Source organism: Lissotriton helveticus, chromosome 3_1 (genome assembly GCF_964261635.1).
Source record: "Lissotriton helveticus chromosome 3_1, aLisHel1.1, whole genome shotgun sequence".
NCBI classification, from domain to species: domain Eukaryota; kingdom Metazoa; phylum Chordata; class Amphibia; order Caudata; family Salamandridae; genus Lissotriton; species Lissotriton helveticus.
In genome coordinates, this window is record NC_136061.1 from 1,875,384,489 (window position 1) to 1,875,401,978 (window position 17,490).

General features: G+C 43.5%; 1 protein-coding gene across 10 annotated transcripts in view; it reads left to right on the forward strand.

Annotated features, from left to right (window-relative positions):
- The window catches only part of PPP6R3 (protein phosphatase 6 regulatory subunit 3), a 1,896,334-nt gene that overhangs the window by 492,929 nt on the left and 1,385,915 nt on the right, over positions 1-17,490 (forward strand). For all 10 annotated transcript variants that reach the window (XM_078682862.1, XM_078682861.1, XM_078682859.1 and 7 more), the window contains one exon: positions 15,312-15,377. In XM_078682862.1, the coding sequence (XP_078538988.1) occupies positions 15,312-15,377 (66 nt within the window). The remainder of the gene's footprint in view (positions 1-15,311; positions 15,378-17,490) is intronic.

Below are 17,490 nucleotides of genomic sequence, written 5' to 3' on the forward strand. Positions count from 1 at the left end.
GGACTTGTGTGCATGTGCTGAATTTTAGATCGTTTTTTAAAATATTTGCACTTTCTGCCAGTTTGCACAGATCCTGTTCTTAAATACTTAGTAGACCGTCTACACTGTCAATAATTAAAGCGCTGCACTTTTCTGGTCATTTTCGACCTGATACTCGGTATTTTCACCCCATTGTAATCATTCAGGTGCTGCCTGGGGGCTTGTTCCTTAGCGGCCACCATCTTGGTTGAGGACTAGGGTGAGCAGACTAGTGCTCGGCCCCTCCCGCCCTTGTAGGATATAAAATGGATCCCCCACCTAGGAGGCGCAGCGGCGCGCCGAAGGCAAGCCCGTCTGCGCCCGTCCGCGACTGTTCGGGACCAGGGGCCACAACCCCTGTATCTTTTCCTCGACAGATGAGGTATTACAGTTCCGAGTCCCTACTCAGTATGAGGACTATTGGGGAAATAGGTTGTCTACACTCATTCCAAGCACATGATTTGCCCGTGGTCTGTCCTATGTGTAAACAGAAGCTGAACACCACCCAGCATTATGATAGGAAGCAGGACTACAATATGTTACTCTTAAACTGCAGATCCCTACCTAGACATAGGACGGAAATTGCTCTTATGTTGGAGGAGCATATGCCAGATGTAGTCTTTTTAACAGAAACCTGGCTGACGCCAGACTCCGATCCAGACATTGTATCAGCCATGCCCCAGGGTTTTCAAATCAGGCGAAAGGACCGGGATGCAGGGAGAGGAGGTGGCTTGGCAATAATTTATAAAGAACAGTATCCCTGTCGATGTACCTCTGAATCAATCCCAGATTGTGAAAGCCTTTCTTTCAGCATTCAATTCTCTCCCAATAATTGCTTTTCAGGCACCCTTATATATCGGCCGCCGGGCCCCCCAAAGCAGTTTCATAAGGTCCTCCCAACCAACTCTGGCCTAGTCGGTTACAACTTTCTCTAACTACACACTATTAGGCGATCTTAATTTTCATTTTGATGCCGCCCACGATACCGCCACTGAGTTGGGGGATGACTTAGCAGCTCTACAACTGGTCCAGTTAATCGATTCACCTACCCACACTAAGGGTCATCTTTTGGATCCAGTATTTAGCAACTGTACTGAGCTCAAGGTTGGGCAACCTATTTGTCTTCTTTAGACTGACTATTTACTTGTCCCCCTCACATGGTCTACACACATACCACCCCATTCTACCCCTATTGTGAGGAACGCCAGAAATTGGGCTAGACTCCCAGCGGAATCCTGGTCCAATAGCCTCACTGCTTCCCGCCCTCCCTGTAATGGGGACCATCGTGCCGCCAATCAGGACTATGAAGAGTGGATCTTCAAGTCTCTTGAGGCCATCCTCCCTCTCCGTAAAATCATTACGAAGCGCTCACAAAAAACTGCCCCCTTGTTTTCCGAGGAACTCAGGGAAAAAAAACGGCATTGCAGGAAATTAGAAAGACGGCGGGGCTTGGATTACTCCTTGGATGATCAAACTCAATATAGAGAAGCGATCAGCGCCTACAAAGATGAGGTAAAAGTTGCCCAATCAGCCTATTTCGCTGCACAAATCATGAGGGCTAAATCTAAACCTAAAGAAATCTTTCATATAGTAAAAAGCCTCACTAAACCTCTCCTACCATCCATGGTTCCGTGTAAAACTATAGCCCATTGTAATGACTTGGCAGATTTCTTTCATCAAAAAGTTCACCAAATCTACTCTTCCTTTCCTGCCTTGGATGTCGACCCCGCTGAGCAGGCGTGGTCAAGTACGGTGGAAGCTCCTCTTCAACCCCCTGTAACCCTGGAATATTTTCCATTGTTAGAACAGGAATCCCTCGAATCTCTAGCTCGGCGAGTAAAATCAGGTTCTCCATGTGATCCAGCTCCACCAAAGGCAATGATCTCGGTAATTCAGGCCGCCCTCCCCACTATCATGAATCTCCTCAATGCTTCTATCACCTCCTGCATTGTCCCACCCCCCTGGAAGCAGGCTATGGTACGTGCACTGCTGAAGAAACCGACTCTGGACCCTGGCGACTTCAGCAGCTACCGCCCCATTTCCCAGCTTCCCTGGGTGAGCAAAATCCTTGAGAAGCACATCAATATTCATCTGATGGATTTTCTCGAGCATAACCAGCTGTTGGATGCCACCCAAACGGGCTTTCGACCTAGACATGGGACGGAGACCGCCTTATTAGTGGTCACCGAGGAAGCTAGAAGGATTTTAGATCTAGGGGGATCAGTGGCAGTGGTCCTCCTCGATCTGAGTGCAGCATTCGACACGGTCAATCACGATGTGCTGCTCCGCCGCCTCTCCGACGTCGGAATCTCAGGTGGGGCAATACTCTGGCTCAAATCTTTTCTGAGCAATAGGTCCTTTCAGATTTTTGAGGGAGACATGGTCTCCCCCAGAAAACCTCTGAGCTGCGGGGTGCCGCAGGGCTCCTCTTTAAGCCCTGCATTATTTAACATCTATATGAGACCATTGGCTGAGGTCGTCCGTCCGTTTGGCATTAAGATCATCTCATACGCGGACGACACTCAGCTAGAGGTCTCTCTGGCGCAGGAGGACGACCAATCAGCACAAATGGGGTTAATGAAATGTTTGGAGGAAGTAAAAAGCTGGATGACGACATCCTTTCTTAAGCTTAACGGGGATAAAACTGAGCTGATGCTCTTGGGCCCTGCTGTGCCAACGCACTTTGACTCCTTCTGGCCTCCATGCCTAGGTATCACTCATGCACCCAAGGACAACATAAAAAGCTTGGGGGTATGGCTGGACAAAGCCTTAACTTTTAACTCCCAGGCCACGAAGCTCTCCAACGTGTTTTGGCCTCCTGAGGATGCTGAAAAAAGTACTTCCACTCTTACCTATGGAGGCCAAGCAAGTTGCTATCCAAGGCCTGATCCAGTCTCGGCTGGATTTTAGTAATGTTCTGTACCTCGGCGCGCCCGACTACACATTGATCAAGTTGCAGATAGTCCAAAACTGCGCGGCTCGCACATTGCTCCAGTTGCCACGAAGACGGTCAGCCAAACCTGGGCTGAGTAGCCTGCACTGGCTCCCGGTCCGGCAAAGAATTGCCTTTAAGGCAATGTGCATATCTCATCAATCCTTCTGGCACAAAGGACCGGCAATTAGCCGCCAACTAATCACACAGTACCACCCTAGAAAATACCTTCGTTCTAGCCAGGCCTTCCTAGCCATAGTTCCTAGAATTAAAAGAATGAGAGTTGGTGGCAGGATGTCCTCCTATAATGCCGCCAAAATGTGGAACACCCTTCCCCTCCAAATTAGGTCCAACTCTGATCTGTCCTCCTTTCGCAAACAACTAAAGACTTTCCTTTTTAACGCCCACAACTAATTCCCTGGTTGATCGCCTCTGACAATGCGGCCCCACTCTAGTTAGCGCTTGGACGCCTCAGGGCAGCAATCTCGCTTTATAAGTTTACGTTTCATTTCATTTCATTTCAGAGGCGCCAGCACCCAATGCAGAGCAACAAGGGCCCCTACACCATCTAACACCACTTCCCACAGTGGTGGACAACCTCCTGGGCCCAGAGCACACAGCAGAGGAACAATCTTGCTTGAATTCCTCAAATTTACCAAATCGTCGTAAGTCGGTAGCCACAAGTATTAGACCATTTGTTTTACCTCCGATTACCCTTTATCGAGAACCTTCTCCTCAACTGCCTGCCATAATTACAACAACCCTGCCAACCAAAGAAATCCCCAAACAAAGAAGGCCGGTAACAACTGATGAGGTCTTCATCCATGCAACCAATAGCTCAGACACCAAACTACTGCTAACCCAAGAATACGTCTCAAGGCCCTCATGATATTCTGAACCGTGGAAACATTTTCAGGCTCTTTAAATCATCGCTGGACCAAAGTACCCTCCAATCAAAAGACATAGTTGCAATTGAAGTTGTACCCTCCACAGGACCCACGATGGGTGAAGTAACCCAACTCACACTAGCATCCCCAGTAATCCGAGAATTAGTTCAGTCAAAAACCAAACAATTTAAAAACTGGGGCATAATAATCACAACGTCAAGTGTCTCTCACTATCCGTCAATATTAGAAAACAACTGTGCCCACCCCTTCAGCACAACCCCGATCCCGTTTTCAGTTTTAAAGTCAGCAAGAAGTCATTCGCCAAAAGCAACTCCAGAGTGCACATTCAACCAGCAAAACGTTGAGATGGTGGACTGGTCATGGTTGCCAGGGGCTTTATCAAAACCACGGAACAATTGAAACATTATTTACCAGGGCCTTAACAATATGTTCCTGGAACATTAAAAGATTTGGGCTGAAAAGTCAATCTCTGGCCACCCTTGGGTTCCTAAAGGAATGCAATATCATCCTCTTACAGGAAACATGGGCAGTAGAGCGCATCCCCATAGAAGGCTATCAGTAATTCACGTCATTCACCTTGAGATAATCTAAGTTTGGCAGGCCGAGTAGCAGCCTTTCGATATATGTATCAACCAAACTAGCCCAACGCATCACACAGATGCAACTTGAAGAAAACTGGCTCTCCAGCATAGTGTTAGAAGGTTCACCCATTGACCAGCAGCTGCTTCTCCTTAATGTCTACATTTCTCCATCTACCATTGATAAAAAATCCAAAATCTTCTAAGTAATCACGGCAGCATACCAACTATAATATCAGGTGACTCTAACATCAATCTCCATTGCAACTCTTTAGTGGACATCGGAATCGAGCCCCCAACGGTTTCCGCACATTTTGCTCCAGTCGACTCCCACTGGAAACTGACCATCGAAACTGGGGGAGTACGCGGTCATACAGCTGAACAGTGTAGGATTCACTGTATTGAATGGGCGTCTTCATACGGACATTTCCCCTGCATGGACTTGTTACCTTTTACTCCAACGCGGAGTAAAAGGTAACAAGCATTTCAATTCTGCATCTCCCCCGTAACCGTAACAAAGCAATTAAAAGCCCAAAGAAACTGTGCACTGCGCCCATCGAGGAAGAGTCCAGGTGACAAAACCACATATTTAGCTTACAAGCAAGCCTAGGCAGCCTTCAAGGTCTCAATACACAGGGAAAAACAAGCGGCCTTGGATCAATTTTGGCTGAAGCTCATCCACGAAAGCAAGAACCCCAACTCAAAACAATTTTGGTCTCGTTAACTGGGGGCTACGAGGCAGAAGTTGAGTCGGTAACTCAAACATCAGCGCAGGTGATTGGAGCCAATTTTTATGAACGCACTTTAAAGATCAGAACATAAAGGATGACCACTCTGAAGCCTACCGCTCAGCCAGCCCAGTCAACTCGGCGACTTCACATTTAGAACCAAGGAGTCCAAGACGACTTGAGCGCAGTTACACACTTACTATGCTGCCTGAAGTGCCAACAATCAAGGGCCTGGTAATTAACAACGATTTCCCATCGAAGTCCATCGGGACATCGGATGAGTTAAAAAAACAGGATTTCATATTCCATAAGGAAAGCCAGGACCAAAGGAGCGCCAGGTCCAAACGGCCGTCCCCACGCCATGTTCAAATTCGACGTAGACTTATGGTCAACTAATCTGACCCCCCTGTTTCTCAATTGCTGGCTATACAATACTGTTCCTGAGTCTTGGCGAGGTGCTATCATTCATCCAATCCATAAAGGCGGGAAGAGAAATGACCCCAACAATTACGGAATGATAGCACTCCTAGACGTTGAGTCCAAACATTACGCCAGAATTTTATTAGAAGATTTGCAGGCCTGGGCCGATTTAACAAAACGCCTCCCTTTTAACCAGACCAGATTTGTGGCTAACTCTAGCACAACAACTAACTTATTCACCTTGACTGTCCTGACGGAGAAAGTGGCAATCCAACAAACCCAGCTGCACTGCTGTTTTGTTGATTTTAAAGCTGCTTTTGACCGCGTACCCCGGGCCCTACTGTGGCAAAAATAAGAGTCCTGGGGCATTCACCCGACCCTGTTAAACACAATCGTCCAACTCCATTCGAAAACATGGATCAAAATTAAGCTGGGCGAAGGCTCCCACGTGTCCAGAAAAATCAGAACCAATTCTGGCGTAAAACAAGGCTGTGTGCTGGCTCCACTTTTTAATTTGTTCATATATCAGATCTATCTCTGTCACTAGACAGTGTCAACTGCCATCCTCCTCATTTAGATGGAACCCACATAAGCAACCTGCTCTATGCCGACGACTTGGTGTTACTAAGTCATACCAAATTGTCTATAAAGGCTTCTTGGCGAACTGCTTCCCTACACAATAAGAAACTCCTTGGAATTGAACCTTTTCAAAACTAAAACAATATCTTTTGGGAAGCAAAAAAGGCCACGTGGCGGGTGTTTTTTTAATAAAACAAAAATCGAACCAACATCTCACTATAAATATTTGGGTATTTTTTTGACCGCAGATGCTCTTTCGTCAAACAAAAAAACGCTAAGGACCAAAGCCCTGTCACTAGAGGCTGCTACCACGAAATTAGCAAAACTACTACTTAGCCCAAGTCTAACTCCCATGCTGAATGTAATTAAGGCGAAGATAATCAACTCTGTCGTATGGGCAAGAGATCATGAAGGGCACAACTAGTTCAATATTAAAAAAATTAACAACCAAAATCTTTAAACGTGCCTGCCGCCTACCAAAATTGAGTTCACCATCGCAGGTCCGTCTTGAACTAGGCCTATTAGATCATCACGGCATTGAGGCCGGTCATTTATAAAGTTCTGCAATAGACTGCACCATTCAAGGGAGGGCTCCCTGGAGGCAAAACTCTGGCGAGAATAGCGGAATGCCAGTCCAGCTGTTGTATGCCCATATATAGGTATAAATCATCCTATCCTTATATAGGCATAGAAATCATAACCATATTAAGACATAGCTTAAGTAGTCCTAATACGGCTTGGCTACTTCCACTAGTTCTTAAAATCTACAACGATTTCTTGGAAAAACCCGCCTTCAGCAGTCGGGGACTCCCCCCTGCATGAATATTGATTGATCCAAGAACACATGGAGTTTTCAAAGAACTAAGTCTTTGATGACGTTATTATGTCCAACCGTACCAAGGTATGGAGCTGATTAGACCCGTAGAGAATTCTTGGATTAGATTCTTGGCAAAGATTACTGAAACTAAGCTACACCTCACTTCTTCCCTCGTACTAGATCTAGGTCAGGTACACCAGGGTAGGCATATTTTAGAAGCACCAGTTGAGTACTTTTGGTCTTTATTTATTAATGTGTGTATTCTATGTATTTTATGGCTTAGAAACCATATCATGCTTTTACAGTATTATTTTATAATACTCTTCGTACTGTACGCATTGTACTTTGCAACCAGTATTACCTTTGTAGCAGTTCATTTCCTCTGCATGAGAAATAAGACTGTTCAATAAATACCCGTCTCTCTATTTCTCTGCACCTCTGTTGAAACGAAGCATGCACGATTGACTGAGTGAAATAACTATCTATTGTTTCCGCGACTCTAGAGATACGTTTCTTATTCTTGGGAAACAAAGTTGTCATGTTTATGCGGTTATCAGAAACGAATCCCTCCTTGTGTATTCAAGAGTTTCTAGTGATCTCCGAGCTAGCTGGCACTCACAATTAAGTCTAGTATATTCGATAGAGACCTAGTCGACCCTAGTCCTACGTTTAAACTATATGATATATTATTCCGAAGCGCGAGCCTATTGGAAATATAGGAACTACACTACATGGCGCCCAACGTTTGGTAAGACGATAATTTAACGCTAGATACTAGACTGACTGTCGTGCTTTTCACACATACCCCTTTTTCCCGTAAAATACTCCAATAGATGTCTGGAGTGGATTATAGGATAAAATATCCGCCATAACTGAGTAGGACGAAAAATCCTATGTATTAGTTTTTGGTTTGTTCAACGTTTAAGGATACTGTGTTCCAAAATATTGTGCACCTAATCTTTGCCAGGGTAACAGTTACTACAAATGTATGATGAGGCATTATCTTATGTCGATTACATCTATCTTGCAGACTATGATTTGGACGTGCACTTGAAAAGAGTGAACACCATAATACTTGGGTTGAAACGAAGCATGCACGATTGACTGAGTGAAATAACTATCTATTGTTTCCGCGACTCTAGAGATACATTTCTTATTCTTGGGAAACAAAGTTGTCCTGTTTATGCCATTATAAGAAACTAATCCCTTCTTGTGTATTCGAGAAAGTTTCTAGTGATCTTTGAGCTAGCTGGCACTCACAATTAAGTCTAGTATATTCGATAGAGACCTAGTCAACCTCAGTCCTAAGTCTAAACTATAGGATATGTTATTCCGAAGCGCAGAGGCTATTGGGAATATAGGAACTACACTACACAGCCTGAATCATTGTCATCACCTGGATCACAGTTTAAAACTACTAGGAGTCAATGAATTCTGGGAAACAAACCCTTCCCAGCAGGTGCTTAAGGCTGCTATTAAGAGGAGCGTCCGACTGTGGTCATCTCATTCAGACAGGGCAATTCTGTCAAAAAGGAATCATGCCTGGGCAGTAAACACAAATTTCAAACCAGAATATCTACATATGGACCTCATTAGGGCGTTAATAGATAGTTGGGGGCTCTCCATGAGTATGAGGATGTCATCTGCGTGTGCGGCTAGCTTAACCGTGACGTCATTTATGGTAAAGCCCTTCATCTCTTCGTTGGCCAGATGTCTCTGATCAGAGGCTCTAGGGCCAACAGGAAAAAGAAGACCAACGCTAAGCCACCAACCTGAGTGCTGCATGCCCCCACTGTAGGGAGCCGAGACAGAAGCAAGAGTAGGGAACGTCTTGTATTTTTTCTTCTCACTTTACCCTTTCTTTTCTTCTTCACACCTCCTCCCCGCCTTACAAGGGTACAGTTGGACAAGGGGATCAGCCTAGAACATATCTGTAAAGTAGGACTACACAACACAAAAAGCCTGGGCTGTAACCCTAGAACGAGTTACCCATGATAACTGTATGTTATATGTCTATTTGTGTATGATTGTGTATGCAAAACACAATAAACATATGGAAATTGAAAGAAAAAAAAATTCAAACCAGGAGTTGAGTTGCCCCACTTATCCATCTCTTTTTCATTTTACTTGAAACAAAGTTCTTAGCTCTAAGGATGGGTAACTGGCCATTCTAAAGGACCTGCCCGACTGGAATCGTCCAGATAACATCAAATGCAGGTTTTGTGGCTATCACTCTGAGACCATGGAACACATAGTTTGTGCATGGCCCTCTGTGCTCACAGACAGACGGCTACTACTGCGACGCGAATGGATCAGGCTAGGAGTTCGAACCTGCCGTCAGGCCATAATAGCAGCCCTCAATCCTGAAAACACCAAGCTGAACATTGGGCTCACTAAATTAGTCCACAAAGCGTCGAAGCAGCTGGAAGAAATTAGCGCTGTCAAATCTCTCCCACCGCAGCAGGGCGGCAGCCAGCCTGTCGGATTACCAACAGAATCTCAAATTGCTAACATCAGCTGTACTGTTCCCGGTCCTCCAGGCGAAGACAATCTGCCCACAATGAATTGAAAGGTTTTAAAGGAGCATTTTCCTATGGTCTTGAGGCATACTAGGACCTACTTGGTACTCTGTTGGCAGGTTCCCTTGCCTGTGGTTTCCCTTCGCTGCCGCTGCATCTGAGACCTGAGTGCGGCAGCTGTGCAGGGGAAACTACACTTCCCAGGATCCACGGCACCAGGAAGCCGACCGAGAACACGCCCACAACGCACCTGGTGGCGCTTAAAACTCCACGAGTCCTTCCGCGTCGCGGGACCGCACGCGGGCTAAGCCCAGACAAAGGGCGGGCCGTCTGTGGCCGTCCGAGGCCAGGCTGGGCCCACCCCCCTTGAGTTGCGGTCTATGGTGAGTGAGCATACCTTAGTTCACAATGGGAAAACGCATAACCCCTATTATTACCTCGGTCCCGAAAGATTACTACCACTACTACATCCTCATGTGAAAATCTTTTGGAAAGTGCGGTGAATATGGCTAATTTAGAGATTGAAAATGCAGAGAGAAGACTCTCCATGGGCCAAATTACATCATATCAAGTTCCACCGGATGATATAGAGGAAGGTGGTGCTGTGGCCGCTCTCCCACTATCACCAGCTATAATAATAAATAATCCTGTTTACCGCGGAAACGTACCTGAGGACCCTGTGATTAACGATGATGTAACAGATTTCTGACTCTCAGCAGGGACCCCAAGTCATAGACAATGTTACACATGTGGTTACAACGATAAAGAGTGTGGGGGGGAAAAAAGGAAAAGAGGCTGTGCGAAATTACCGATAAGCAAGAGGAAACGGCCACCCCGCAATAAATCTCAACCAACACCTATGAGTTTCTGGACACGAGGAACTACTGGATCCACTGGGTTGTCTGTTAGTCCTACTGCACGACCTAACAATAGTACCGTAGATCTGACTGAGGCAGAAGTCGTTCAGCCTTCTGCTTGTACACAAACAGTCAGTACCAGGAAATGGCATACAAGACCGGTCTAATGGGAACCTAATTGAAACCGTAGTGGATTCCACTTTTAATCGTTTGAAAAGTCTAATTGACAAACAATTTAATGCTATTTTTAAACGACTTGACAGGTTGGAAAACCTAGTGAAATAAGAGGACGCCAAGAGAAAAGGGACTACTATCATCGATCAAGCTAGGGGTGATAGGCTTCTAAAGCATTTGGAAGCAATTAGCAAAGGAACTCAAGGGGGAAGTGATACCTGTGCATTACTGGGTACCAATAATGTATGCCAAAAATGTAATGGGAAAACCAATGGTTTACCAGTTAAATCTGTGTCTAACACCGGAGCCAGTATGTTGCCATTGCAGAAAGTGTCTGTAGAAAATAGGCCCCCTAGTAACCACTTACCCCCGATAGTAGCCCCAGTTGTAGTCCCTGCGTCGGCACGGGCAAAACAAGTTTCAGATTCAAGCAACAGGTTTACCACTGTCCCACAGGTCAAAAAACATGTGGAGGATGTTCATCTACCCCCAGAGGCATGCCCTTACGCAATAATTTTAACTGGTGTACCCCCTTAGAACTGATTAAAATGAGTCTTGGGACCAGCTTAAGAATAAATGTATTGATTGGTTGTGTAAATATAAGGGGGTGGGGTGGGAGATTGCAAATGATATCTTGATGGTGCGTAGGGTGGGTTGGGTGGGATCCTCGACTAAAAACATCATGGGAGACTGTATAGTTGTGAATTTACGGCACCCTTCACTGGTGAAATGGTTATTAAAAACTCCGTTTGATCAGTTTAATGGTCCTACAAATATCTCCTTAGTACCACTGGGCTTTTTCTACAGACTTAACAGAGAGCATACAACCCTGCCACCCCACTATACTCCTCATACAATAGGTACACAGTTTTATCTGACCCAGAGAGGCAGGATTGGCCATCAAATAGATCCTTGAATATTGTAGAAGGGCAAGTGGGATTATTATTGAACTGTTCGGCTACTGCCGAATCTAGTATGATAGATACCCCCAAAGAAATCTGCCTGGCAAAATCACCGGCAACTTGTCCCGTGAATTCTGAATCAGGATCCTTAAATCCGAATCTAAACATAATTAGCTGGAACATCGCAGGCTTAAAAGCTAAATTAAACATAACGGAGTGGATCAATTTTGTTAGCCAATTTGATATCCTAATGTTCCAAGAAACCTGGTGCACTTAAGACTTGTTGCTTGATGGGTTTGCCTGCCATAACAAGATTGTACCCAGTCCCGAATTTGGCCGACCAAGCGGGGGGATTATCAATATGGATAAAAATTACTGCGGACAGTAATATAAAACCCATAGAGACGAACGATGGGAATTTCCAGGCTCTGATTTTTTCACAAGGAATTACTTTGTGTTTAATACATTTTTACAATAATGATTTTACATCACTGCCCAATAAGAATTTTAACAATTTATTTGAATTTATTGAAAATCTAGTAGATGAGGAAAGGTATGGCAAATTAGATGGAATTTGTCTGGGGGGGGACTTCAATGCCCATTTGTACAAAAGAACAGATAATCATGCTGTTACATCTCCCCGGATACTTCCATGTAGAAGAGGGGAGGAATTGTCCAGTTACTTGTCTACCCGCGATCTGGTCAATGTAATGGACAAAGTAGGATGTGAATCAGATAAATGTGCATTGCCTACCTATAGAGGATGCGGAGTAGATTGTTTTTATTTCTTCATCCCTTGAGGATTTCTTAGTCAAAGCTGAAGTTTTTTGGCACAAGTTACAGTGATTATAATCCAATTTTAACAATTGTTAGATTTTTTAACAAACATGAAAAACGAGTGGAAATAGGGGCGAAAAATCTGGAAGCGTCCACAGATAAATTGAAAGTAATTTGGAAGGGCATAGCTAATAAAGCCTTACTGCCCGTACCATAAAATCTTATCAATTGTTAGTGGAAACTTGTTTATCAAATATATGTTCAGGAACCAAGATAGTTCAGGCTTTTTCTGAGCTATGTGCCGGGATTAAACATGAGATCTCTAAACCTGTCAGGAGTCAGGGCAACAACCCTAGATGATTTGATGGTACTTGTTCTCGGGCCAATTGGGCTCTCCGCGACATATTAGACTGCGAACCCAGGGACATGGCACTAGTCCGATTATTGAGAGAACGCTATAAGAAAGCTACTAAATTACGCGCAGAGGAGGTACTAAAGGACCGGTGGAACTCCCTCGCTTGCACAGCTGCTCTCAAAGATGTAACTGGGTTCTGGAAAGAGGTTAAATCAATGTGGGCTATTGGTCTGAACATTACTCCCCTAAATTGTAATATACCTAGTAAGGTATGGGAGGATCATTTTTCAAGAATATATACAGGCCATATAACAAGCACTGACAGCTATCCCCCAGTCACTAATGTATCAATATCCTTAGCTGAGGTGGAAGATGCTATACATCAAAGCGCAGGGAATAAAGCCCCAGGCTCAGATGGTTTGTCAATTGATCTCGTTAAATCTGAACCGGATTTTTGGTCCCCTCTTTTATGCAATGTTTTTAATAATTTGACCAACACCCCAACCCCCAAAACTTGGTCAACAAGTATAATTGTGCCCATTTTTAAGAAAGGGGATATATCCGACCCTGGTTGGAATATCCTTGATTGATAATACCTTAATCTTGGGCAGGTTTGTTTTGAACAAAATCAGGAATTGGGCAGAGGACAAGCAAATTTTAAACTATTGCCAGTTGGGTTTTAGGAGTAGTGTTGGATCTGTTGAACAGTGCCTAAATTTAAGTCTTATATTGGGGAAATATACAGTTGCCAAAAAAGTACCTTTATACCTAGGTTTTATGGACTTAACTTCAGCTTTTGATTTTGTTAATCGTTCTTGTTTATGGGAGATTCTTTTAACTACTTGTGCACTTTTTGGCATATTTGCACAGAGATTTGAAAGCCCGGGTGAGGATCAATAATGGAGAGGTTTCTAGGGACATCCTAATTGGCAGAGGGGTGAGACAAGGGTGCGTTTTAGCCCCCTTGCTTTTTATTCTTTACATTAATGAATTAAATAACTCCCTGTCTGAATTAACATGGGATGTACCGAATATTAATGGTCAATTTTACCCCGTACTTTTATATGCGGATGATGCGGTCCTAATGGGCCGCACACCAAATGCACTACGCACTTTATTCTCAGGCTTTGTATCCTTCATGGCGGATTTAGGACTTTGCACTAATTTAAAAAAATCATATATAATGTCTTGTGGACCAAAAAAGCATTTTATTAAGCACATAATGTCAGGAAGTGACCTTTTAAAAAGCACCAGCACCTTCCCTTATTTTGGTTTAGTTTTTTCTGATTCAGGTTCATGGCGTTCGCATGTAGTTCAAGGTAGAAGTAAACTTGGAAAGGCAATTAATTCTGTTATTAGCCTGCGACAGCCCAAGAAGGCAGAAGTGGTGATGCAATTATTACAGATATATAAAACCCAATGTCTGCCTACGGCGACTTATGGCGCCGAAGTATGGGGGCATGTAAATTGTAACGGAATATAAATGGAGGAAAATAGATTCTGTAAAGATTTTAGGGGCTCAAATTTCATCACCTACCTACATATGCCATAAAGAACTAAATCTACATTATGTGGAGGATTTTATTAAATCGCGACCTGGCTAAAGATATGGCGAAATCCAGCTGCGATTTTAACCCAAGAAATGATCACAGACTGTCTTAAATGTGATGGAGGTAGAGGTATACCCTGGCTGTCCGCAGTGTAAAACAATCTGGCCAGCGTCCATTAGGCATCATGCTTGACTCCAAACTAGACTTGACCAAACACATCAAGATCTCGGCAAAGAGCGCCTTCCTTAACCTGAAGCTACTAAGCAAAATAAAACCTTTCATTCCATCCAATGATCTCAAACAAGCCACCCAAGCATTGGTGCTGGCAAGACTTATCTATGATAATGCAATCCTCTCTGGAATACCTAAAACTCCTCTTGCCCCCCTGAAAACCACCCTCAACGCGACTGCCAGAATGGTCACTGGAATAAAGAAATTTGATCACATCTCCCCGGCACTAAAAGAACTCAAATGGCTACCAATAGAATTGCGGGCGAACTTTAGAACAGCCTGCCTCACCCACAAAGCCCTTCACACAGGCAAACCTGAATATCTGGCGTCCAAACTTACAAAAAGCAGGGCAGAACAGGAACCTCAGAAGCTCTAACACCCTACTTCTGATCCCACTAAAAACCCGAAAACAAAGAACTGTGGACCGAACCTTTACCGGAAATGCGCACAAAATATGGAACTCAATCCCCCCTCTTCCCCCCCACATCTGAACTATTCCTTCCTTCCCTAAATTCAAGTCCGCTCAAAACCCTGTTCCTTGACCGTTCCTTAGCTATCAAATAGGAGCAGCTCGGAGTGTCCAAAGATATTCTGTTCCCCTCCCGGATGGGGAATGCCAAAACCCCGCATTGGATTGCTTCTTCCCTTCACACTATGATTCGTATCCTGGATGTCTTGTTGTAGTGTATTGTGTTTTGCTCTGCTTTGCTTTCTTTTGAACTGCGCTGTAATCATGTGAAGCGCTCCGATACCTTCCGGTCAGGCTAGCGCTAAATAAAACTTCCTAAATAAATATACACATTGTCCAGTAAAACATTAATTTGTTAAGTTTGTTTTTAGAACACATATAATGCTTATTCCATTATTATCTTTCCGGTTAAAGTACTAAACTACTCTATTAGTCAAATGGTGATTTCGTGCATGTTTATTATGTGTAAAGCAGTTATTGTTCATTTGTCTTAACAGTGGCTAAATGAGGAGAACATTATCCAGAGGCTTGTGGAAATAGTTAACCCATCACAAGAAGAAGATGTGAGTATTCCGATCAAGATAAAATGTTATTCATATAAGCATGTATTTCTAGACGCTGGCATTTCCCACAAAGTAAACTGAGGGTGTTTATGAGCTTTTCTGTCTAGCAATTTTATTTTTGGGACATTTGTGTTTTACGATTAGTCTTGTCCAGGGCAGCTTCTATAAATGAAAGAAACTAATCCTTTTTAGTCCTCTTAAGCTATAGCTCACAATTTTACCCTGGGCTAAAGCCTTTTTTTTTTTTTTTAGTGATTGCCCCCATGTTTTTTACACCCACACTAAAGATGTTAGAAGACATTCATTGGAAACTGGCGTGGTGTAAATTGGGATGGGCAACTCTTGCGCTCTTGCATTACCCTCAATATGCCACCTTAACCTACTCATTTCTGGTGGATAAGAAAGTTTGACTTGATAATCTTTCAAGCACCAATATTCCTAACAGCCTATGCTCAACAATCATTTTCTGGAGAGACCACTTTAGAAAACTGCCTGTGATAATTCAGATCCCCTTTTAGCAGCTTTATCTGTTCTAGACTTGTACACATTTTCCCTCTCAGTTACTGCTAACACTGAACTTCCATTCATGTGTTGAAATTTAAAACACTGGTATACTATCCTAGAGCCTGAGCATAATACAAAACTGTCTTCCTATTATGGATCCTGTATTGCAGCATAAACCAATAAATATGCTGACCCGTGATCACATCTATATTTTTTTTGTGTGGAAGTCAGACCAGAGCGGTTTCTACCAAATCCTCTCTTGAGCGTAAAAGATAGATATTGACTTGACAAACCAAATAGAGGAAGATGTGGGTCACTTCTAGCCAAATTAGGTCAAATTGAATTGAAACCACAATTATAAATATTTGTGTAATGAGTCCTCGTTTTTGTCCAGTCATGCCATGTTAGAAGACATTTTAATTATTAAACTGTTGTATGTCACATTTTAAAAAAAATTGTTTATTGCTGGGGTGCTGAAACCTCATTGGTCATGCTAATATTCAGTAGCTTGTACTTGAATCCAGCTGTGGTAAGTTTGCCCGATTTTCAGTTTTTTGCAAAAAAAAGAACAGGTTGCAGTCTGCGTTTTTCAATTTTTTTTATTTAAAGCTTGAAAGAGCAGACATTAACATAGCAACAAATAACAAATTATAAACCATGGCTTCACATTGTGCATACACAGAACTTTTCGGAGAGACAGTAGAAAAAGCATAGAAACCATATTTGAACTGACATTAAATTAAACATTGAAAACCCTTTACACTATGCTCCAAGCCACTCCTTCAACGGGGCCCAGATTCTCTGGCCCTGTTCCAGCCTCCTTCTGCCCCACCTTTGGAAAACTGCTGACTCTAAATTGTAAAGAGCAAGAATCCTTGCCCTCCAGTTTACGAAGGTGGGAGCATCGGGGCTAATCCACTCTGATGTTATGCAAAGTCTCACTAGAGATATAGAAATGAAAAGAAGGGCGGATGCATATCTTGATCTTACCAATACACCATTATTCTCACAACCAAAGATGATAAGCTCTGAGGAGAGTACAACTGGAATTCTAAGTCTAGAATTGATAAACAATTCTACCTCCTGAAGAAATGTGGTAAGGCTAGGGCAATCAAAAAACATGTGAACATCATTAGCAGCTGACAAACCACACCTCGGGCAGCAATGACCTCCACTCCCTCCCCACTTAGAAATTTTGGCTGGCGTATAATAAAGATCAAATAATGCCACGTAACACTATTTGACAACTCCAGAGCCTGCTAAATGTCAAGCCCTACCTTACCCAACTTTAACTCCCATTTAGCATTTTGAGAGAGAAGGTCATACGGGAGGCCTGAAAGTAAATGCTTATACAGAGTACCGATTCTTACTCGCCTCAGAATCCGTTCCAAAAATAAATTCTTGCTGAATAAACTGGATTCTTGATCCTTCAGTTTGTCCACAAAGCTTCGAATTTGTAAATATTTAAACAATTTGGGAGTATTTAAAGAAAACTTCTCCTTTAAAAATAAAAAATCTGGCCATGGATCCTTCGCTCCCTAAGTCCCCCAGAGACGTTATTCCCTTCGACATCCACCTGAACGTAATGTGATCTTGAAAGATATGGGGT